Source organism: Passer domesticus, chromosome 8 (assembly GCF_036417665.1).
Source record: "Passer domesticus isolate bPasDom1 chromosome 8, bPasDom1.hap1, whole genome shotgun sequence".
NCBI lineage: Eukaryota > Metazoa > Chordata > Aves > Passeriformes > Passeridae > Passer > Passer domesticus.
In genome coordinates, this window is record NC_087481.1 from 48,036,748 (window position 1) to 48,062,267 (window position 25,520).

The 25,520-nt window shown below is 40.7% G+C and overlaps 1 protein-coding gene across 3 annotated transcripts in view; it reads right to left on the reverse strand.

The window, feature by feature from the left end:
- LOC135306784 (VPS10 domain-containing receptor SorCS1-like) overlaps positions 1-25,520 on the reverse strand; it is a 257,644-nt gene that overhangs the window by 33,416 nt on the left and 198,708 nt on the right. For all 3 annotated transcript variants that reach the window (XM_064431250.1, XM_064431251.1, XM_064431249.1), the window contains exons 10-18: positions 24,333-24,479; positions 17,696-17,798; positions 17,166-17,242; positions 15,879-15,970; positions 14,759-14,866; positions 13,668-13,785; positions 11,822-11,952; positions 4,102-4,215; positions 2,976-3,147 (exon numbers count right to left, since the gene is read on the reverse strand). In XM_064431250.1, the coding sequence (XP_064287320.1) occupies positions 2,976-3,147; positions 4,102-4,215; positions 11,822-11,952; positions 13,668-13,785; positions 14,759-14,866; positions 15,879-15,970; positions 17,166-17,242; positions 17,696-17,798; positions 24,333-24,479 (1,062 nt within the window). The remainder of the gene's footprint in view (positions 1-2,975; positions 3,148-4,101; positions 4,216-11,821; positions 11,953-13,667; positions 13,786-14,758; positions 14,867-15,878; positions 15,971-17,165; positions 17,243-17,695; positions 17,799-24,332; positions 24,480-25,520) is intronic.

Here is a 25,520-nt window from a genome sequence, read left to right on the forward strand (position 1 = left end):
ATTGTGTTTTTGTCAGAATGCACAGTCGTGGCTCTCAGCATCACTACAGGCACAACCAGGCTCTACAAGGAACCACTGTGCTGTGGTTCCTGCCCCTAAATCCCACACCTGAGTGAAAACATCAGCTTTTTACTGCTGCCATTTGTCTCTCCCTGCCCTCTTAGCAATCTGCTCCACTACAGAGACACAGTGAATGTTCAGGGCCTCCAGTGAACCTGCTTCTGTAGTTTGTTCCTCTTTTCAAACCCAGGTGTATTCCTAGATGGAGCAGAAAGCCCTAGAAAGATAACAGGAGTACAAATCTCAAACACACTCTTGTATCTTGGCTCACCAGCTTCTCTCTTTTTTTTTTTTTCTTCTCTTTTCCTGCAGATCAAGTGGAACATGGGCATGTAAAAAGAGAGCCGGGAGGCTGCAGTGTATGAAACAGCTCTGCAGATTTGAAGGCTTCAAACAAACTGTCTCAGAGGGATACAGGAAATGTTAAGATGCAAAAGGAAAGGCCCTTGCCTTTTCACACCCTAAAAGATACCAGTTGTCACTCACACTAAAGGAGGAGTCCTCACCAGGGTGTAGCACTCTAAAATACTGCCCACCACTCCAGGAGGAAAGGGTTTAATAGGACACAATTTTTTTCACATGCTGTTGTAGGAAAAGATGTGCAAGGTGACATATCCAGACCTTTTAAACTTTCATGATGCCTTCCCCTCAGCTGAGACGGAGTGGCACAGATTTTTTGGATACTGATCATCCTGGACTGTACTCTGCTATACACCTGTGCAGGGCAGAACTAAATGAAATTGGCAAGTTCTTGTTTTGTGAGACCTCTGCCTTGTATGCAAGGGAAAGGAACTTAATTCCCTTTGAGAAGTGGGGTTGGATTAAACAATCTCCAGAGATTCCTTTCAATCTCAATTATGCTGTGAAATCAATATCCATTTTATAAAAGGATGCTTGGTCTTTTGATGGGTTGTTTAACTTTTCTAATGAGTGATATTTTCTGTCACTGAAACAGTTAAATTGGCAAACAGTTTAGTCTACAAAGTTTTGCTGCTTCAACTACATTTTATTGCCCTATAGCTTGCACATAACTGGGCAAATATTCCTGTTTTGTTGAATATTTTTTTTGCTGCAACACTCACACAAAGTCATTGTCAGACTGGGTAAAATTTGCCTAAAGGTTTTGTTGGTTGCTCTTTAAGTTGACAAATCTAGGAGCAGGAGGTCAAGATTCATCTAACAGGGAGAGTAATTGAAAAGGCTGGAGGCTGATCAATACTGCTTCAGCCCTCAGAGCAATTCCTAACCTCTTCCTTATCAGATACACTGGAAGAAGAGCTCCCTTTAGATCTCCTCAGAACTGACTCACTCACTCATCAAAACATCTGCTCTGTACTCCTTGACACCCAGCATGAGAGAGGCACCATCTCATACTGGAGAAGGTGTTGCTTCCAGACTCTGGTGCACACTGAAGCAGAGCTGCCAGGAAAGATCAGAATGAACAAAAGAGTCAGAACAATGCACAGCAGCTCCCTGAATGACAGAGTGCTCAGGGTTCTCTTACATGATGCGTGAGCTGAAGCACTCACAGAGGAAAGAGCAGGACATTTGTCCTGCGTTTCCCACACTGTGGGTGATTGTCTCTCCCTCTGACTATTGGCATAATTCTTTGATAGTTTGTGACTGACTATTCAGATTATCCATCTACTTTGCCCAGTCTGTTTTAAAACTTTCCTCAGTAGAAAAAGGTGATAGAAAATGCACATTTTAACTCTTTTTTTTTTTCTTTTTAAGCCTGGAGACTGACTCTTGTTTTGGACCTTTTCCATCTTTAAATGCAGAAATCAATAATTTAACCAGATGAAATTGTATGCTCACACTGTTATTACAGCACCACAGTAGCAATGCTGTATGACTGTCAGTACTGAAATAAGTGATCATATTTTGGAGAAAATAAACATTCAGGTCAAAAACTGATTTGGGTTAGATATGATTTATCATATGGTATTGCCTTTACAAATCAGGACACCAGTTTCCTGGGAAAAGCATCAATAATAGAGATGTAAAAAAAAAAATTCTTTCCTCAGAGATGACATTTACTATGGAGAGGGTCAGAAGTAATTTCCTTGAATACTCTAAAAAATATTCTAAACTAAAAAGGGATGTACATCGTCCCTCACTAAAAGGGGATGTACATTGTCCCTTGGTGTTGAAGCATACTTGTTTTAGGATTTATTAGCCAGTAAGAGAGGAAAAGGGGTAGAAGTTTAAAGAAAACAAATTAGATTAGGGAAAAAGAGAAAACTGCTACTTCGTGAATGTTCTTGCTTGTGCACCACTAGTCAAACACAGATAGAGAAGTGCTGAAAAGAAAAAAGAGGTGAAAATATTTAAATACTTTCTTCTACGGATTCAGGAATGGAGGGAGCAGAACAATGAAATACCAACTTAAGTTACAGATATAATAAAAACACAGATCAGAGCCTGAATCAGCTTCACAATAGCAATGAATTTTGGACTTAATCCTGCTGAGAACATCTTGAGATTTCACCCATAAATGCCCAAACAATATGCACCAACTTGTGTGACAGGGACCCAGCTGCATGTGAACTATTTGTCATCTTTGGTTTAAAGCCAGTGGAAAACAAATATGGAAATTCAGTTTCAAAGAACAGCAGGAAGCAAAAAGCATAATTAAAGATGGGCGATCAGAATTCAAACTCACAGTCTTCAGCTCTCCTGTGAAATTCCCAAATTAAACCAATCCCCACTTTCTATCAACATCTCCCACACATTACCCTGGGCACCACAATGACAGCCCTTTCATCTCCATACACTCTGGAGCAAGCTCCACCCAGCCACATCCTGGCCGCGACTGACTTTATACCACCCTGTCCTGCTTCACCTCCTCGCAAACTCCTCCTGGCGTGAGTCCCACTGAGACGGACCCGGGGTGACTGTCCCGCAGAGCCTACCTCCTCCAGCTGCACCAGGAAGGTGACGTTGTGGCCCTGCTGGGCCGTGAGCCGGCCGTCGGCCGTGACGATGCGCAGGCCCTGGGGAGGTTTGCCCGGGCACTGCTGGGGCTTGGCCGTGTACCTCTCCCGCACCCCGTCCGTGCAGTTGTTGGAAACGACCTTGCGGTACCTGCAACGGGACAGGGAAAGCCCTGCCAGGTGCTGACAGGGAGCACTGCAGGGTTCGCTGGGAAAAGGTGCCTTTAGGCTAAGGAGATTAATAGGAAACAAAGATCCCCAAATGTATTTCAGTATTTGTCTCAGCCAAGAAGTGTGCCCAACACATCAGTAACTCATACCGTTGTTAACGGCATGTGGTGATTTCTGGCAGTATTCCCATTCCCTGATACCATATAAGGTACCATAAATTGCCCAAACCATAAAATATGTGTTAAACAACTATAAAGTTATAAATAAATCATATGCACATGCAGTATGGCATTGTATTCAATTATTACACTGTGGGGCAAAGTTTAACAACTTTTCTCATGTTCTCCACTTTGTATTAGTTGTGAGTTAAGTGCCTCTAAAAATGCAACCCTCAAGGGCTAGAACAATAAGAATTGAAGCAAAAAGCAAATTCTGCCCATCTTTCAGTGTACAAACCCTCCAAACACAGCTTGGGTTGCATTGTTTGCTTTAATCACTTGCATCATATATGAAGTCTGCCAGAATCTTAACTTAAACTGTATCTTCCTTTGACTTCCAGAAGGGCCAAAGAACAGTCAGCATTCAGGCTAGCTGCCCATCTATTACTTCACTTCACATATACATCACTTTCATCTCTCTCCACAAATTTATCTTCCAGTGTTTCTGCCTCACCTGATCTCACAGGATTTTAAGGGGAGCCTTTCCAGAAACATTAATGATTTGACCCTACAGTCTCCCCCCAAGTTTTTTTAAGGCATCATCTTCCAGAGAAAAGCCTGGGCCATACATGATGGAGATGAGAGATGTGCAACTCAAAAAAGGTGGTGATGAAGGTGTTCAGCCAGCTCTGACACATCTCCATAGGTGGAATCTGCAGTTGTCATTGGGTTAAATCCATATGGGTGCTCTAAGTAAAGCCTGGTGAGCCACTTACCCAGTGCTGTTGAGGTAACTCTGTCCAAGGCTGCAGTCTTTTGACAAGGAGGATGGGTTATACCAAAATGCTGGTAAACACTGGCCATTGCTGTGGCGTTCATATCCATAATCACTGTGGTGACATTAAAAGAAACCATCACATAAAACCCCAAAAGAACAAACACCGTATTAGCTTACGCCTTCTACTGTTAATACAAGTTTTCATTTTTCTCTGTCTGTTTACTAGGATTTCTGATTTTATTTTTACTGACAGAACAGATTCTTCATTCTACTTCAGCTTTTTTTAATTCGGATAGTTATCTTGCATAAATCCCACTATGAAAAGAAGAACCAGAGCAGGTAGTTTATGAGTATTGCATCAATTGTTCTCTCTCCACAGACTAACAGTACCTCTCAGGATCAAATCTAGGCTCAAATATAAAAAAAAACACAAACAAACAAACAAACTCCTCCCTCAAAAAAACCCCCAAAAACAAAACACAAAAAAACCCCCCAAAACCAGAAATCTAAGCTAAGTTAAATCACTGTCTCAGTCATGTCTTAGAAAATTGAAAGGCTAAAAAGCTAATTGCATTTGGAAACGATATCACACAGGATGCAGAGAAAAATTTACAGCCCTGAGAGAGCTCTTGCCTGAAGACATTAACAGCATATTTGGTAATGGGAAAGAATTCTGTGATCTTCAATTCTCTTTTTGTTTGGAAGAGGAAATGCTACCAAAAATCACATGTTAGAAACAAGTCAAACTTTAGTCTTTTTTCACAATTGGAGCTTAGCTATGACTAGATTTGCTTTGGTTTCACTAAAAACATTTCAAATTGTTCCTGATTCCAAATAAACAAAGACTCTATAAAAAATGTTATTGCAGGGGAAAAAAAATCCAGCTAACAGAAAACGTCTTTAATCAGTATTCCATTCACATGTGGGTTTACTTTCCAGCCGTTGAGTAATGAGGACTGCTGGGTTGGATAATCATTCTTATTCCTTTTACTAAGCCTTCTCCATAGTTCATAATGGGGCAGTAATGGGATGTTGTTTCTGAGAACTGCTATACAGAGTCCACCAACTCCATTCCAATATTCCAGTTGCAACACAGTCCTTGATCTTAAAATGGCACTTTTCTGCAACATATTTTTTACTTATTACCTTTAATGCCTTGCTACCAAGTAGCCTGATTTTCTAAGAGAAGAGGACTAGGGCAGAGTTAGATTATGTGATTAAGGGCTCATATTTGTAGATGTATGTAAAGAAGCAGAGAGAAAAAACAGGAGATGGATGAACCCCCAACATCCTGATCAGAGTTAGTGAAGCTCCTGCTCCAGCTCCTCCCAGAGCTGCCCCGAGGCAGCCATCAGGGTGAGACCTACCAGATCATCAACAAGAGAGATATTTATAGAAAAATATTAACAACAAGAAGAGTGTTTAACTTAATGAAGACTTTGTTCAAATACCTTAAAAATAAAATGTAGTGAGTGACTAGTAAACAATGTTAAGAAGTTTGGTACCAGTCTAAGAAAAAAAAAAAAAAGGAGACAATGTTTTATCTTTGTTAAGATTTTTGTAGTGGTTATCAAGAAAAGACATCGAAAATAATTCAGTCACCACACTTCTGCTTCAACATTTTTCTTCTGAATAAAGAAAAAAGTGTTTGGAGGCAATATTTAAAAAAAATTACATTAGCAAAAGGAAATTAATGCTGCTTATCACTTGAGAAAACTCCTAAACACATACTGGACTGCACAACTGTTCCAAAGGAACATTTTGGCAGCTGTGGTGCTTGGGGTATCTACAACAAGTAATTGAGAACATACTTTAGGAAACAGCAATACAGTAGATGACCTAAACGGTCTTTTCCTCATTTTTTTTGACTGAATTTTCATCAATCTATTTACTCAGATGGTTCCAACTCAGTGCTGCTTAATTGCTTTGGAAGCATCAGCCAGCCAATTCTCCACTGCCATGTGCTTCTATAATCATCCTTGTTGGAATAAGAACACTATAGCTGCAGAATACACTTTGTAATGAAGAATAACACCATTCTGATTTGCTTGGAGAAAACAAATATTTACATACAAATGGGGCTCCTGTATTTTTGTAATTCATTTGTAAACACTCTGCAGCACTGTATTCCTAAGTTATCGTGTGTGACTCTAATTAAAAAGCTGTAACACTGTACACTCAGACAGTGCTCTGTAATCAGGTGAAAACAAAACAAACTAATACAGTGAAATCTGCCTCTGAGGGGATCAGTACTCACAATCCCATTTGATGCAGCAGTCTGGGCTTTCTTACCATGCACATGTCTAGATTCAAGCCACTGTTTTGGTTCCTATTCCTAGCTGTAAATCTGGGCAAACCAAGCTGGACTTAACTAGTTCAGATTACTTGGATCATATTTCTCAAAGTCAAGAGAAGGAAATGCTAGGATTTTCCACAGCAGAAATAGTTATAAGCACAGAATTTTCACAGTGTTGTTTTCAGGCTTGCAAATCATCTGGCTCATTAAGGCCCTCCAGAAATATCATCCCAGCAAATGACATGAATTGCTGCTCCATATCCCTCCACAGATGCAGCAGCCACCCGTTCACCTCTGCAGTCTTGGAATCTAATGAATTCCTTGGCTACAGGCTGGTGCACGCAGAACACTGATGCTGACAACAAATTGCTGCCTACAATTTGGCACAACAGGCTTTGTAGCAATCAAGAAGCATTACCATCAATTGGATGTCCATAGCATGAGCCAGTACAGCAAAGTCTGGAGATGGGGAAGGCATCAGCCTCAGCCTGCAATCAGCTCCCCGAGTCATTGCCTGGGAACTGGGAATTGGAATTTGCATATATTGATGGTATTTTGTGCCTGCCTGAAAAGAACTCGGGTGACACAGATAATGTATCTCCTACAAAGGAATGGAGCGTTTGCCATCAGGGATTGCTTTATCAGTATGAAGCAGCCTGTCTTGTGGCTCTCATTGATTATGGTTTTACCCTTTTACTGGTTTAAACTGGAATCCTATTTGTCTTAGTCAAGTAGAATTGCAAGTTCTTTTCTGTAATTAGATACAAATTCATTCCAGACATTTTGTATCTCTGCTTAATGCTCATGATAAATTCCTTTATCTAACGTCATTTTCACCATAGGTAATAATCAAAGAAAAGAAATTCCCTAAGGAAAATTGTAATTTGAAAAGAGACCTGAAAAACATACTGTTTGGAAGAACTGTTAATTCACATGAAATTATTAAAATCCTACTGCCTTAAGATATAGAAATAACCAGTTAATTCAGATGAGTGATTGCCATGTTCATAGCTTCTAAAAATCAATATATGACTTACCATGTCATCATAGAAATTCCTTAAGATTAACAGCTTCAACTTAAGGTCAGCTATGCCAGAAGCTGACAATGCTCCTTGTGTTTTTGCATGCTCCCAATATTTTGGACATTAAAATGAATGGAATTGAGCTATCTCTCAAAAGAGTCACCTTTTTTTCCTGCAGTTTCCAAAAGCCCTGGTGGGAACAAATAACTGTGGCCACAGCACTGGAAAAGTCTCACTAGTTTTTATTCACTTAATACCATTTTCTAATATTTAACCATGATTCAATTGTAGATGTGTATTAAAGGGGAGCTGTGCTTGTTTCCCAGTTCCACAGGACCTGACATGGGATTTAAGTCAGAGAAGGATGGATTCAGCTACAGTCTGAACTGTGGATCTACAAAGGTGTACAATTATAATTGCATTGCAATATTTGGAATTGAGCTATACCAGCTTATGTTAATATGGAACCTAAAATCCCAGAATCTTTCCAGTAAATCCATGCCCAGTAGGTATCCAGGCCCTTAAAGATGCAAAGATGCACTGTAGATTTCGCACAGTGAATCTGCATTTTCCACAAGCACTCAAAATGAACTAAAAATTCATTCTAAATTACTATTTGTTAGCTAACCAAGCCCAAAACCAAAGGGTACAAATGTAAGTGTATTTCAGTGCTGGCACCTGCACTATCTGCACGATGGCTGGTGACACACAAAGCCAGCAGAATCTGACCACACTCAGTGTCTGTCCCCTGCCTCCCTGGACTTTGTCAGAACAGTTTCTCCTGATGCAGAACTCTGATGTTTTAGCATAGGAACTTACCCCAGCAGGCAGGGCTGTAATTTAAGTGCCAGAGAGTACAAAAAAAAGAGCCAGCCAGACCCTTGCTGACATCATCTGTGAAATAAATAAGCAGACCTGATTCCCAGTGGTACCAAGGCACCTTTGTGCCTCTCTGGCTACCCAAACCCACCAGCACCAGTATCAACCAGGCTCATACTTCCCATGAAGGCGTGAGGTATGGGAATACTGACAGAAGAAGCTGTCAGTATTAATGACAGCGGGCTGAGAGGGAGGACTGACAGCGTGACACTCCACTCAAAGCTCCTATTAAAGGACCTGGGAGACAGGTGGCTGAAGGATGAACAGCACCAAAGGTTTCCATCTGTGTCGAGGAGGTGTTTCTGCTGAAGAGATATCGCTGCAATAACGCTCAGGCGGCAGGAAGGAACACAACGTGAGGAAACCGGGTAAATTAATGCTTTAATAACACCCAAGCAACGGTGCCATCCATTTACCCAAATCAATTAAAGGAAGAAGGAGATTCTCGTTTCCAGGCCGTTGCTAGGACAGCCTTGCCGAGGGCTCCAGCGCATCCAGGGTCCCCATTCCTGAAGCGCTGTTGCCCTCTGGCTGCGAGCATCATTCCCTGCACGGAGAGCCAGGGAACGGCTCAGCCCGGCCCAGCCCGGGATAAATAAGCTCTCAGTTCTGTCCAACTCTCTGCTGGCAGAACAGTCCCCTTCCAAGGCTGGAGGAACCACAGTCGCTGCTAATATCACTCGGTTTTGTTGCTGTGCAAAACAATAAATAAATGTGCCCTTTTCCCCGAGAAAGGAGTACCACTGGGCTGCAAACAGATTTGAAATTAATCTGGAGTTCTGTGATATTACAAGGAAAAAAAAATCACCTTAGAAAATCTTTGTCTTTCATAGCTGGTATTTTTCCCCTGAACTGATAAAAAAGGACTTGCAGGATTAACGGCAATAACACTTGTTCTCACTTTACCTGACCAGAGAGATACAATTGTTTTTACTCCAATCTCTGACAAGCTTAGATGATAAAATTTTCTCCATATAAATTTAGTGTTTAACCAGCAATGACAGCACAATGATAGGGACTGTTGTTTTCTTCATCTCTGTATACAAACATGGGTTCTGTAACCACTGACAATATAAAAAGCTGTCCAACTTATTCCAAGATCCAAAAATCAAGTGTGGACAGCTAAGGAGCTTCTCCCTATCTGGGGAATACATGTCCCTTTCAATCTCCTTCAATTAAGAGCCCTGCCCAGCAAAAAAAACCAACAACAACAACTACAACAACAACAACAACAAAAAAAAAAACCACCAAAAACTCAAAACAACCAACAACAACAAAAAACAAACAAACAAACAAAAAAAAAAAAAACAAACAAACAGGAAAAAAAACCCAACCTGAAATGTCATGAGTGAGGATGATGAAAGTGATTGGTTTTTTTCCCTGAAAAGGAAAGAACTCCACAGAGGGTACCCTTCCACAGCAAGAATTCATTCCCTGACTTCCTCCAAACCTCCCTCCAACTTCTGCAGGGTGAATTGGCAGTGAAGCCTCGTGCAGAGTTCAACAAGGCAGGCACTGGAAGTTACAGTGGTGCAGCAGCAGCTTTCCTTTCTTAGCAGACAGAATTCCTTTTTTTCTCGCCATTTTCTTTTCTCCTTTTCTGTCCTACTCTGGCATATCTAAGTAAAACTATGCTGCTGATGAGTATTGTTGGTAAATGTTTCTGAACTGGAAGCTTAAAGCAATATTTCAACCTTTTTTCATCAGAGGCAGTAGGGAAGGAAGCTGAAATAGATAAAATAGAAATCCAAGTCTGAGGACTGTAGGAATAATGAGCTCAGGGAGAACTGGAGGGGACCAAAACAGTCTAGTCTAAACCAAAACTGATTCCATGAGAAAGGTTCTTCTTCTGCCTCTTGAAACAGATTTCAGGAGTCTTGTTCATGCATGTGAACTGTGAGTGCCTGTTGTACTTGCCCAATCATCCAAGCTTTCTCTCAGAGATTCTCCCACAGCCCAGCAGAGTCTTTGGAGAAAGTTTCCTTGAGGTGAACATTAAAGAAATAAACGCATGTTTCCACCAGCAAATGTCACTGTGGTACTTTTGTTCTGTACCTAGCAGCAAAGTTTTATAGTGGCAAGCCACAAAGTCAATTTTAATGAAATAAATATATTCATTCTCAGAGAGAAGTGCTGGAAGGAAAGCACATTTTTATCAGAAGTTTCAGGTATGTGTGTCCCTTACAAGTGCCAGGGATTTAAACACAAATGGACTGACTGTGAATCAATTGCATCAACTGTTTTATAAGGCCATGAGATTTGGCTCAGCATTGTACTGCATGCCCTATAAGAGAGTCAAAATCTTCAGGGAATTTCCTTGCTTTTAATGATGGTTTGGGGGTTTTGGTTTGGCTCTTAACTTTTTTACATTACTAGAGAAATATTAAATGATTGAAATCCAGGAGCTTTGGACACCTAAATGATGACCTACATACAGATCTTCTCCCTAGAAAAAAACCCTAAATGGAATATCAGGAAAAAAGTAACCATATTGACAGAATCTGTGCCAAAATATGTTCATAATTATTATTGTTTGGAGCAAGAGAATGGACTTTTTTTAGACACAATATAAAAGCCTCCTGTGATTCTGTACAGAAAAAATATTCTATGTTTATGTAGCAGTGAGAAGGGAAATGCTATAAACTTCCATATAAAATATTGATGTGATGAACCTTTTCAGGATTCATATAGCAGATTCTGGGTTTAATTAGTAACATGACATAGATCTGGGTGGGTGAGGCACAAAGGGAGTTTATCAGCACTGCCAAGCAGCCAACACTTCTCTCATCCAAGATACTAAGGAACTTGCAGACTTGGAGAAAAAAGGTAAGAAAGAGATTTCAACAATGTGGTTCCCTGCCTTTTTGTGCAAATTGCTGTGAGTCAGCAGTAATACTGAAATGAAACCAGCAGCTGAAGATTTTATCACGCCATGCATAACTCACCAATGGACTCTATTTCCCATAGCAAACACCAGAGAAGAAAAGGCTTCAGAAGGAGATTAACTCAAATCATGAAGGCAATATCTGCTGGATACTGTCAAACATGATGGTCCAGATGGAACAAATGACGCAGGAATTCATTTCCTCGATACCTGATTCTAGAAGCTGAAGGCATACTTTGTATATGCACACATTTACTTTTACTCATATATACATATGGGTGTATGTGTTAAGAATTTATTTTATTTTTTACACAATGCTGTTATATGTCTTCAGACTACCCTCAGCCACCCTTGTTCACTGCTAAGGTTAGACGTGCTAAACTGACCTGTTATCTTACTGGTGCACAGAGATGTGACCTGGACAATGGTCTGCTCAGCCCTGATTTTGTGGGTGCCTCAGCAGATTACAGATTTACCTATTCCACCTTTCCTTATTTTAACACACCTGCACAATCAGGGAGCAGCCCATTTCAATACCTACACATTTATTAATTTCTGCTCTCTGCAAGCCTGCAGCCTCTCTGAGGAGCCCTGTGGTGCTGTGTGAGAGCACCCAGTCCCTCTGCCCACTGCTCACCAGTCAAAGTCTGCCTCTGTGCACACGCAGGGCTCCGAGGTCATAGCCCCAGCATATTTCCCTTGCATGCATTTCTTCTCTGACTTGCGCTTCCTGTAGATCCTTTTTGCTCCCATGATGCAGGCTTCTCCCTGGAAACAAAACCAGAAACACTTCTTTGACACCCACCAGGCTATTTGTGCCACCTGGTGTTTCCAAGCCTGTGCAATGGGAGGTGTTACTCAAGGGAAGAGGATTGGGAGCCAAATGCCATCTCAGTACACTGGAGTTAATTAAAGCTACTGGAGCTCTCACTGAAACTAAATCAACTTCTCCAATACACACTAAGAAATTATCTGAGATTACTTATATATCTTACTCAGTTCCAAATTTGTTCCAAAGCACATAAACATTAGATACAGGCCCATTTCACACCAACTGAAAACACAGTCTGAGGCACACAGCAGGTTTATTTTTTTTTGGTCTGACCGCTCTGGGAATATTTTCATTCAGTAGAAACTTGTAATGTGCATTTATGTAAATACTTCCCATGGATGAGTTTGGTTTTAGGGGATTTGATTTGTTATGTACATGGTAAAATTTCCCATCTTCAGCACCCTGCTTAACATTTTTATCTGGGGAACAAGGCTCAGCCTTGCAATCTCAGTGGAAAGGAATTCAAAAGGCAAGAGTACACAGAAGCTTTCCTAAAAATAGTTTTGCAAGATCCAAAGCCCATATTCTCAAAGAAATACTGCAAAATCCCTGATATTTTTGCCTATGCAAGCACAAGAAAGCAAAGAACAAAATACAGTGGAGTCTCACTTATTACCTTTTATGCTGTTAAAATTGTTGTGGAAAATTTTTTCATGGCTTTGATTTGATGATTTGATGGCATGAAACAGAAGGGCCTGAATAGCAACTGGTCTGAAATGCTGTCCTTCCTTGAATTTCAAGGAAGCTGTACTGATTTTCAGCATCTAAAGATCTAAGTAATAACTGGTATTTTTAGTGTAGAGTTGTGCTTTGTGTATGCAGCTAGTCTGAGTCAAGCTACTTTCATTTCATATTCATTATTAAATTCTTGCCCAGCAAGATATATACAGAAAGACACCCTTTGATGATATAAATGTGTGCTTTGCTCTAGACTTCAGTGAAGCCTGTGGTGTTTATATAACCACAGAATTTGGGCCATATTTTATTCTAACCTGATGAAACATGGGCTGTTGTGTCTTGGCAGAGCTGGGAAGGTGCCCCGAGGCGGGTGCAGGCACTGTGCAGAGCAGCTCACCTTGCTGGGCATGAATTCCATGGTTCAGAGAGTGATGCAGCAGCTGCATCCAGGATGCACAGGGCAGAGCACAGCCAGTGAATTGGGGATTAAAGTGCCCAACTCTCACAGCAGAGAATTCATGGAACAGGAATGAAACCAAGTGAGCAAGAAATGAGGCTAAGAGGGCCAGAAATGGAGAAACAAATGCAAAACAACTAGAATGGTCTTAAGACACTGGCTCTGAGGGCAAAGAATGATGAAGGAGAGAAAAGAGGTAAGGATGGGGAAATTGGATAGGATGTGTAAGAATGAAGGAGTTCAGGCCTCAGTGGCAATTCTGCTGTTGTTTTATTGTTTCAAGTCTGCATAAGTCTGAGGTAATTGTCTGTGTGCAGGATGACACCCAAAATGCAGCTGCTCATCCTTCAGGGATCAGAGAGTCTCAATGTGAGGCCAACACACCAGTGCAAGAGAACAGACCCACCCAGTAACGGAGGAGCTGACACCAAACTGCTAGGAGGAGATATTGTGCTGATCTTGAACTGCAGGATCATTAGCTACCTCAGGTCACATCCCAGCACCCTCACTTCTCACCTGGCTATGGAGCTGCCAAGGCCTGTAGTCCTCTTCCTCACATCTCCGATCAAAGATGGACTTGTAGTCCACTTTCACCAGCTGCCACTCTGAGCGGTGGCTGAAGTGTCCAAACACACTGCAGAAGGCAGCAGGAAGAACACACAGTAAAAGGAAGTCTGGTAGTTACAGAGGTACAGTCACCACAATTTCCAACAGAGATCAATTGCTTAAACAGTGAGAGTCATTTTCACTGGACTGACAAAGTGAAACTTAGCCTGATAAATATCTACAACCCTATTACAAACTGCAAAATTGCATGGAGCTTTCATTCTGTTCACTAAGACCCTTCCACTTATAACAATATTTACAATTACTGAACTGGAAGAGTCAAGAGAAGACTTGATTTGTGGCTGGAGACAGTAATACCTTCAAGAGTTTTATCTGAGTTTTAAGCTTTGGGAATCCTTTCCACGCAAATTAAAATCAGAACCTGAAGGAACATTCTTCATACATCTTTATTAGCTCAGGTTAGTTTCCAAGCCACATATTCTGCTTATTACAGGTCAGTCAGAAATACTTCTCGTTTTTACAATCTGATTCCAGATAAAGTATCACAGTTTCTGGAATACTGAGTCCAGATTTATGCATCATGCAGAACTCAGCATACCACATTGAAACTAAACATAATTTTTCATGAGTCAGCCTTGAGGCAACATTTTGTCATTCATTTTTACAAAAGAACGTCTTCACTTATCTGTGTCTCATTAAAAGAAAAAGAATGTAGCAGCAAAAACACAGTTACAAAAAAATACCACACCATTTTTCTTTCAAATATTAATCTGTCAACAGTAACTCTGCTTTATATCACATTCAATTTGAGGAGTCAGGTTTCATGCTGATAAACTAAGTGATAATGTGTTTGCAGCTTGCAAGGAGCCATGTTGCTAATCCCTCAGTCCTATCACAAATAAGCTGATGATTTAGCAACAGAAGACTGCACACTCTTGGCTGCAGATCATACTTGGTTTGGTCTACAACCAGAAATGTCACTGTTCCAAAATAAAACGTGTGGCTCACCTCCACAGCATCATTATGGCATGCTCACTTACGTCATGATGAGGGTTTCCTCTCCAGGCTCCCCTAAAACTCCATCTACAAACAGTGGGAGGGATGTGAAACTGTACTTGCTCCAAGATCTCCCTTCATCAAAACTTAACCTAGAGGAGAAAGCAGAATTAGTGTCTTCTTTCCTTACCCTCCTATTTTACTCAAGGGATTCTCTAGTCCACTACAGCTGCTATGGAGAAGTGGAAAACAGCTTCTCTTATTGGATTCTGATTTTTTGGTCCTTTAAATAACTATTTTTTGGGGAAGCATCATAAATCAAAGCATTGATCAAGCTTGTCTGGCATCATACCACTAACCCATGGCCAATATTTAAGTGGTAAAAACTAGAATTTATGTTAAAGATTGATGCTCAAAGGGCAAAATGTAGCCTAAGCATAAGAGTTTTTAAAAAATAAACAAGTGATTATGAACACCTGGTTTCTGAGTCCTCAGTATAAAACATTTTGAGGTTAGTTTTCTGGAAGATGAGCGTTTCTTCAGACCAGCAGTTTCCCCTGTGGGGAGTGTAAGTGAAAGCCTGGAACCACTCATCATTCTTAAGACTTGGATCTGAGTGTTTTGGATTCTGATATGACACTTACTGTGCTGGCAGTAAATAATACAGGACAGCACAAAGCTATACTCTGCCTCCACACTCAGGAGTGCTAACTGCACTTTTTGCATTATCAGTTACATAACCCTGAATCTATTCAACAAAATTCTGGTGCATAAGTGCTGCCTGCCACACAGAAGGCAAGTTCATCAATAATTTTGAAAGTTAGGACTACTTTGATAACTTAATGAGAGACAAAAGCATAAACAATACACACACACACATACACACATATATATGTATTATAAACAAACAAATCCAAAAAGCCAAGCTGTGGTAAACCAGGAGTGTTGTGGAATTATACTGATGATATTTCAGATCTGGCCAAGCCAAAATTATGTAAACTGTAGTTTCTAGGATTTCTTAGCTTTATCTGGCCTAATGTTTGCCAGTATCTTAATTAATACTTTCTAGATGAGAGCTGCAGAAGACTGGATGCATACTAAGTGCCTACTTCCTGGCATCTGGAAAGAGGGACAGCAGCCATTTAACAGGAATGGAGTCATTACCAGAGGTGTCTGATAGGCAGAGATGTGTGTTTCATGGCAACAAGTACTCCACCTTGATCCAGGTACAGAACACTGTGCTCCTCCTCAAAGATCTGAAAAAAAAAAAAGTGTTTATTCAAACCTATTATCCTAAGAAAATGTCACAGTTCTTGAAGTAGGATCATGACACAGGACAGTTATGTGCTAGGAAAATTATAAAGTAGATGAAATTACAGATATATTTCCTGGACTGAGTTTTTTATTGTTTGGGCGTTTTTTTCCCACCGTTTGTCCAGGTCCATGGAAAATTCATTCTTTCCTTGCTTGACAGAAAGTTAGAAATATGATTTTTTTGCAAGAATCAACAATTTCCCTCCTTTCAATGACAAATTTTTGTTTAAAGAAGAATTTCATGTGTTTGCACATGTCTGGCCCCATCTCAAATAACTGATTTAGACAGAAAAATGAGGCTGGTCAAACACTGCAAAATAATTAGATTCTTGGATTATCAAATATTGGAAAATATTTTCTCTCCCTGTGTCTTTTTTGTATTAACTTTCTGCAAACATCTGCTCTACAGTCTATACAGCAGCACTTGTTCGTCTGAGAAAGTTACTCTTTCTCTCCATGACTTGATATCCCTTTCAGAAAATAGGAATAACAGAATTTCCTGATCTGAAGATAAACACATTAGAGGGTATTTCTTAACAGGTGAGACTCAACTAAATATTAGGAACTAGATATAATTTCATCATCCAGCCTCTTTCCACAGGGAGGTAGCTTTGGAACAAGGCAAACAGAATTTTGTCTTTCTCTGAATTTTGACTTTTTCTGCAAAATAATCCATATAAATGGACAACAAACTTTGGACAACTCGGCTTAGGTGAAGTGAGTCTCAGCTGAAGTGAGAAAAAGTAAACCAGTGAAGCTGCTGGTTTTTGGGTAAGTATAGTCATGGACAAAAAGAAAAATAGTTTGGTTGGCATGAGGGATTTACAGCAGTAAAAGGTAACACTTTCTCTCTCCTTATTATTTATAATTTATTCTGTTCTCTTTGCTATGGGGTTAAGCTGAAGTCAAACTCTGAGTATAACAATAAAAATAATTTTCTGTTATATGAAGTCTAACAGCATATTCACCTTTCTCTTTGAACATCTGTGTACCTTTGAGAAGGGAAGTTTACTCTTTTGTAAAAGGTTTGCAAAAAGCTACCCTGAGCCAAATGAAACAAAAAGCAAGTGACAGATTGAATCTGCTTTTATGACATTTCCTGATTTGTATTTAAACCAGTGATTCTTTGTCATTTACCTGCCTCCAAGTGTTCCCAGCATCAGAAGTAACAAACATGCTGATGTCATTGTCTGATAGCTCAGTGCCTATATTACCTGTAAGATGAGCACAGGTTAGTGAAGGAACCCTCTCAGAAACAGCAGGATAAGAAAATCAGGAGAGTAAATGTATTTATTTATTTTGTAGAATTTCTGGGTTTGGGAGGAAAATGAGAGGGAAGGGGGAAGAAGGAACGCATTTCATTTTGAAAAAAATATATAAAAGACCAAATAAATACAACTCTACACACCTCCACATGCAAAGAAAATGCCCTGATTTGATCTTGTGCTCACAGGAGTAGAGGGCTAGACTTGATCTCCTCTGTCTTGAAGGCCAGTTTCCATAAAAAGCATTGACAAGATGAAGGTCCATGAGGATTTTCATTTGACAGCCTGCCTCCTTTCCCAGTACTGGTGTGTGACACCCCAGAGCCACCCAACACCCACCACAAACTCCAGAATTTGTCCAGGTTTGCACATCAAACAAGGCAATTTTTAAGAGTTTCATACCTGAAGCTACAATAATACTGGGGGCAGTGTCTCGGCTGGCGATGTTTCCTGAGGTATAGGGGTTGTCTGACACCTTCAAGTGAAGATGAAGGGAGCAATAGGGCTACGGAGAAAGGGGAAATAAAAGTAAAAAGCAGACACAACAATGTATGCTCCTATTTCTACAGGCCTAGAAACATACAGTGACTTACTGTATCTCCTCCTAATCACTGTGTCAGTAACCCTTAGATGGGCACAGCCACTTTGCCATCATTTTCTGACACAACCCATTCCCAGTGGGAAACTGATGTACCAGGCTGAAACCCTTTTCCAAGGACCACGTCTTTGAGGCTGTATCTGAAAGGAGGGGACCAGGCTTGCACAGGCAGAGGATGGTAAGGACTATCTGAGGCTCCTGGCTCCTGCTCTGTGAGACGCAATCGTGCAGATGGGTGCAGATATTAAATAACTCTGAGCAGCACTACCCAAGCTATCTCTGAAAAAAGAAGCAATTTAACCCTACTGGTGTGGTGCTGAATCACCACTAGTTCACCAAGAAAAAGAATTTATTTCATACCATTTCTTAACTCTTTTTGACATATGACTGTTCTGAAATGTGCTGCAATAAATACAAAGAAGTACCAAGACTGGAAAATATTAATTTCAAGTTTAAAGCAAAGCTTCATTGCCCAGCTTCATCTGGATGTGACCTTTAAGTATTCAATACAAATACATCCACGGAAACCTTACCTATTTGCTATTGATTTTGTTCGCTGGGTACTCAGGTAAGACACAAGTGGTAGAGAATAAATCAGCTGAGCTAGAAAGTAAGACAGATGGGCAGATTTTCAAAGCTGCCATTACAATTCCCTCCAAATCTGTAATGTGATATTTTCTGAAAATTTCTGAATACTATTTCCTTCACTTGGGTTTTATTTCCAGAATTTTTTTTTCTTTCAAACCTCATGAAGAGCCCTTCATGAAACATAGCATGGTATAAATACTGGCAAGAAAACCTGAAGCAAACTGACCCAATTAAGGTGGACGTCACACAGGAGCAGAACTGGAGCAAAGCCCATGCCTCAGCTTGCCCAGCCCTGTAAGACAAAGAGGGCCTGTGCAGAAGGACCTTCAGGCTCAAAGGAGGCAGGTTTTCCTGAATAACACCAGCTGCCAAAAGGCTACATCTGCAGCCCCAAGAGCCTGGCAGGCCTCCTCTGTAGCAGACCCAGTCCCATAGGCCACTGGAGGAAGACCATTTATCCATCTCATCTCAAAGCAGGTGAATATGACTGAAATGACAATTCCCCTGTGGAGAAAGGCAGGGTTCTTCTGGCAAAGGCAAATGAGAGTGCTGAGGAGAGATGGGAGCTCTCACTTATGTGAGACAGGAAAAGGGGACGTGGGCAGGGAGCACAAGCTGCCAAGTGGAATGTGCTGAGCAGCCTAACTCCAAGTGACAGCCTTGCCAGGGCAGCCGCTGGAGCAGCCCGGGGCACAGGGAGGGAGTGGAAAACAAATTGAGCTGACATGAATGCAGGAAGTGGAAAAGCACTGCAAGAGCATGAACACTTTCCTTTTACATCTTGATAGGTTGTGAGGAGACTAAATAGAAAACATATTTTTAAAACTAACATGCTCAAAGTCTGCTTCAACATTTTGAAGACAGAACCTAATGGCAACTCAGCCAATTCCCAGCTCAGATGAGACCTTGTTAAGATTCAATCTTTGGGCTACCAGAGGTTTCCTTTCAAATTTATCTCATTTCACAGATATAGCATATAGAAATAGAATATATCTCTCCAATATTAAAAGCCAGGCCATCTGTCTAAGCAGACAGATGGTCTTTTTAGTGGCATGACTTCTTACTGGTTGGAGTGCAGTAATGCTTAGAGTCTCTAGTGACAACTGGGTATGGTGTGAAAACCAACCTTTCCACTCTTAGCCAAACATCTGAAGTTACTGCCCATGGCCATTCCACCCTGTGATAGCATTCTCTTCCGCATTCCACTGTACACCTTCTCCATCTCTGTCCTTATATGTTCATCAACAGATATTTTTCCAGCTGTTTTGTGTTCTGCTGGTCCTTTTGTGTTCCTGCCGCAGCTCCCATAGCTTAATTCACACACAGACATCTCACTGGTTTTCAGAATTTTTATCAATTTTTCCTGTCTTTTTTGTGGTTACCAACAGGCTACTAAAATCATTATTATCACTGGAATCACAGGTTTGGTTTTCCTTGTCATTGCCTTGTTCCCATCTGTGCCTACTGCTGCATGGCCACCAAGGGATAGGCAACCACATCATGGAGCATTTAAACTCTAGACAGAAGACGAATCACAGGTGATAAAGCCCATTGCTCTGCTCACTACCACAGTTTTTACAATCATGCTGGAGTTTATTACTTGCATCCTAATATTTCCATGCCAGCACATTAATGCTACCCCCTCAGGAAGCTCATCTGTACTTAGTAAAATTTTTCATAAACCCACTTTTGGCTGTTCTGCAAAGCCCACCTGAACTGTCTCCAATGGCAGGACACAATACAAACCAGCTATTAGTGGCTGTCCTTCATCAGAAGTGGGAGAAAGTATTATATATAACACAAAGATGATGCTGGCAACCATTCATAAACCTAGGGGTAGTTGCAGTATTTGTTCACCTGCAACAGCAAGGAACAATGAAAAGAGATAAACATTTTCAAGAGGGACATTCTAAACACCTCACTTAGATGCTTAAAATACTCTGTAGCAGGTGGCATAAAGGTCCCCCTTTATGAGAAGAGGGTCTTTGTCCTGAAATCCTTATAAATTCCTATGGAAAAGACAAACAAAATGTGGGAGGGAATAAACAGATGTCTGGGGAAGCGAGGCACAGATAAAATATATGACTTGCCCAAGGTCATGTAGGGGATTGGAGATAGACCCAAAAATTGAATCAAGATTCTCCTGAGATTCAGCCCTGTGTTTGAACCACAAATCCATCCGTGAAAGCTAACTGATTAACTCTCCCAGGCAGGTGATCATCTCTTGCCAGACAGAACTACTCCTCAGTTAACCACTTCACAACACATGGTAATTACTGAATAAACCAGCATCTTTGGAATAAAATACCTTGGCAGCTATTTCATGAAGATTAAGTATATTCATCTTAGAATACAAGTGGTAAAAACCAGAAAAACAAAACTCTGGGAATAGATGGAATTTCACTGCTTTCCTCCCTCCTCATTATTTAGAGTTGTCTCACAAACAATGCGAAGGAATTCTGAGTCCCTTTGAAAAACCACCTTGAGTGTTCTGTCAGTAGAGACAGTTTTGTCTGGCTCGCCCAGTGCTTCAACCAGATTCCTTCCTAACCTCCTTAGCCAGCAACTTAGCTGCTATGTACTTACTTCTGTTTTAATTCTCACTTAGTTCAGGTTTAAAGACCCAATGCACAGAGCACACAGCACTGCACTCGCAGGCTGGGGACTGTGCTGTCACTCTGGGAAATGGCAGATCCCATTTTGCCAATGAGCTGGAACATACCTCATTGCTGAGTCCTGAGCTACTGCTGGAGACAATTATGCTGCAAAGCAGCAGTGGGAAAGCGTTAGTATCTGCTGTGCAGCAAGGATGGGAGCTAAACTACATGTACAATGGACTATGAAGAATTCACTTATCTGTGCCATAAGGAAAAGCAGGATCATGTCAGGAACAGTTATGTCTGGAAGGAAAAGGAGCAATTGACATAAGGACGTAAAACTAGTGATGTAGGGGTGGCTGAAGAGGTGAGTGGAGCTTGTGAAGTGCTTTAAATGCTAAGCTATGTCACACTGACAAGGAACAGAAGTGCCTCAGAGCAGGGAAAATTCATTTTCTCCACATTTTTCCCCAGCAGAAAACCCTTATGGATCCCTGACTTACTTCCAGGAATGTAAACTTAGAGTGCTTGTGCTTCAAAAACTTTCCTACCACTCCCAACTTCTGTGGTGTATTCTCTATAATTTCTAGAATTTTTTCATTTCATATTCTGCCTTCATCCTCCCCACCATTAAGCGCGAACCTCAGATGGGATTTTTAAATGGCTTGTCTCTCTTGCAGAATTGCTATTTCATTTTGTGGTTTGGTATATTTTCTGTACTTCTACCCCTCCCTTTCTATGGCAGGCAGACTCTCTGTTCTTGTAAAACCTAATGAGTAAGTTTAGTTCAGATTTCAGCTATTTGCTTTCTTTCAAATTTGCAAGTTGACCACCTGAGACTCTGCACGCTGAGCTGAGGTTTCCTGCCCCTCTGCCATTCCAAAAGCTGATGAAAACCTAAACATGGGGGTGTGCTTAGATAATGAAAGATGCCTCTTGCCTGTTTTACCCAATGCTAGGGGAAGAGGAAAAATCAACATTGCTAAATATTCACAGGCCAGTGCTGATAAAATAGTTTCCATTCTCCTGAAAGGTCAAAGACTGAGAAACAATGTTAAAGTCCATTGAGGATTTGTCCCTTAGCACCCTGAAATCACAGAACAATTCCTACACCCTAGCTCAAGCCACAGAGCACTTAAGAAATGTGAACAGCATGACAAACATCCACTGAGCTTGCCCAGGTGGAAGTAATTCTCAGAGAAAGTACATGGTTGCATAGAGAGCAAAATAAAAACAAGCTAATGTTTGAATAGTGCTTTATGCACAGGGGAGCTCCCAGGATGGAAATGCAATCCCCAGAGAACCATGAGCTCCTCTAGGTCAGTTCTCACTGTTTGCCTACAAGTGCCCACCCTTTCTGCTCCTCCTCTTGACCTTTTGTCTGGCTTGTTCAAATTATCACCCCCAAGAGAACCCAGCTTGTTCAGGCATATCTGGTCTAATTTTAATAGAAGTTTATTGTATTTTCTGCCCATGGATATAGTAGCAGATACACTACAGATGGGAAGGCTTAAAGGGAGCCATAGCTCTCTCTCCCCCAGAACTGTCCATTTCTGTTTCACACACAGATATATGACCCCTTCCATTACATAGTGGGCAATGACAGTGGCAGGTATAGCCTTGTGTATAAAATACCCAATTCCTGCAAAGAACTGTTCCATAAGGGCCACACAGAGCAGTAGCATTGGCTCACTTATAACCAGAGTGGCAAGTCAGACTTTGCATGATCAGTGCACAAAAATACCAGGAAAGTAATTTCAGAACTCTAACTTCAAATTTATGGGGAAAAAAAATAAAGTCTACTTTTATTATTTTACTTGCCTATGTGCTTTTTTTTTTTTTCTTCTGCCTTTCCAGTCCCCTAGAACATTATACTATCATATTATATAATAAAAATCTTGAGTTTCTGATTAAATTGGTTATAATTTGAGAAGGTCAAAATGTCAAGGCTTTTTTACTGAATATGTTCACTTGAGTTATAACTGGATTATACAGTCTATTTGAAACACAAAGTCTCCTTTACATAGTCCCTTCCAAAGAACCGAATTGCCTTATGCCTGCAAAGTTTTTTGCATGCCATCTTTTTTGGTTTTCACTTCATAGAAATATCTAATAAAAATTCACTTTGTTACAATTTTTAAAAATTTGAAAGAAGAAAACAAACCCAAACAAATTTAGTCATGCTCTGAAATAACTCTTCTGTCTTACTCCCAGTCTTTCCTATTTATTTTTTCCAAACTGGACAGAAGATGAAGGAGTTGCATTTTGGCTCAATCAAAAAATCAATTATTTGAGCAGCTTCAAATATTTATTCTTTGCTCTTTCAATAGTGCATGACATTCAGTTAAGAGATTAGTGTAGCATTCAGCCACAAAATATAATGCTGATTCAGATTCTAATGCCTCAAAATGAGAACTTTTTTTTTTTTTTAGATGGAAAACAACATGCAAATACAGGACAGGAACAGTAAGAGCAACCTAAATAGTGTCCTTGATTCTGCCTGAAACCATATTAGAATTAGTATAATATGAAAGCTATTGAGAATCCCAAATACAGGGGTTCTGAGTATTATCCCACTACTATGAATAGATTGTATCAGCTGAAAAATATGTCAAGAGCAGTTTAAGCTCTCTAACTTCATAGAGGTCCCCAATTCTATTCACATTACTTATATTTCACTCTCCCTCTTGGAAACTGCTTGCATATAATGATGATTAAGGACACAGCTATATGTGGATCTGTATCAGTAAGTGCAGAGATGGATACAATTTACACCAACACAAAGCTGTACATATATTTGGATGAATGTGTCGATTCTCACTTATGAGCTCAAAGAGAAAATGATGAATGTTTATAAATATTAATGCCAACAGAGCAGCCTGAAAGCAATCCCAGCTCTCTTTTCCTTTCAGCCCGTTTCCAGTTACTGTGCCTCTGAGCTCGGAGCTACAGCAGCTCTCGCCTCCCATCTAGTGTCCAGAGAACCGACTGCCAGGCATGGCATCCAGCTTCCCCTGCTCTTCCAGGGGACACAGCATTTCTGCACAAGGCACTGATCCACAATTTGTTCCAGAAATTAAATTAAATCAGCCTAAATTACAATGCGATAACTCCTGGCAGCCCAAGCCTGAAGCACTGCACTCCATGAGATACACTGCATGGAGAGGGGAGCTGCCCTCTTTTTGTTGTGTTACCTGGTAGAAAAATATTGTTCTGGGGTATTACCACCCCCCAAATTACTCCCTCAGGTACTTACTAGAAGACAGTGAATGGGATTTCCCCTCAGATCCGTGTGAGGAGCCTGCAGCAAACTCCAGTCTCTCCCTTTATTGTAGGTGATGAAAGTTTTCACTTGGTTGTCAATCTTCTTGTTAGCCAAGAACATTCCCTTTATCCCTGCTACCTAGGAAAAATTGACATGGCTGAAAAATAGATCAAGTCCATGCAGGTTCTGTGCATGTCCTTTTTTCTCTGTCAGAGCCACCAGGGCTCTGATGGCTCTGTCAGTGTGGTCAGTGTCAGGGCCAGAATTGCCTATGTACATCAAAGCCAAGCTGGGGTGCTGGGGAAGAGATAAAGCCATCACAGGTGCAAAGATGACAAATGGGAAAGAAATATTGTGTTTCAGAATCATCATGGGAACATGGCAAGATGTCAGTAGCATTATCTGTAAAGTGACAACCTCTCAAATGTGTAGGCATCCTTCCCCATGAAAGATGAAACGTGTACAGGCAATTATTTTTGTCTTGCACAGCAGCAGCAGGAAACAGCAGCAATTTTGGCCTTGTGAAGAAAACAGCAACACACACACATAAACTTGTATTTCAATGTTTCTTTTCTCATCCAGCCTCCTTCAGACATTTCATCTAAGGATCTCAATGTGTTTCATAATTATCAGTCTTTCAACGAGAATACTCAGGGCACAGAGGTATTTTTGTTACAGTTTTGTATTTTGAGGAAACCAAAGCACTGGTGACTCAAGCAAGGCTGTACAGAATGCTAGTTACAGAGCTGGCAGTGAGGTCTTCATCCTTTTACTTTTTCCTGGTGTTTTACCCAACAGTTTAAATCCAAGACCTGCAGGAGGATTTTGCAAAGACATGACGCTAACAGATTCACACTGGAACCGAGCCTAAAAGTATCTTAGTGAGGAGAAAAAAAGAGTCAACCTCAAACCACAACTCACACTGCAGAATGTTCCCATCTTCTCAGCACACCGAAAATCAATAGCCCAATAGCTGCTGCAGCTTGCGAATGAATTTGTTAGGCTGTCATTCTGCAACCTGAGTGCCGCAATAAAAAGGGAAGTGAAATCAGCAGAAAGAGAGGGAAAGTGAGAAACTTTTTGGTTTCCAGCAATTCTGTTCAGTCATCCACCTCACCTCTGCTTATGATGTAGAATTGGCAGACAGAATAATTCATTAAGAGTTTTTATTCACAGAGA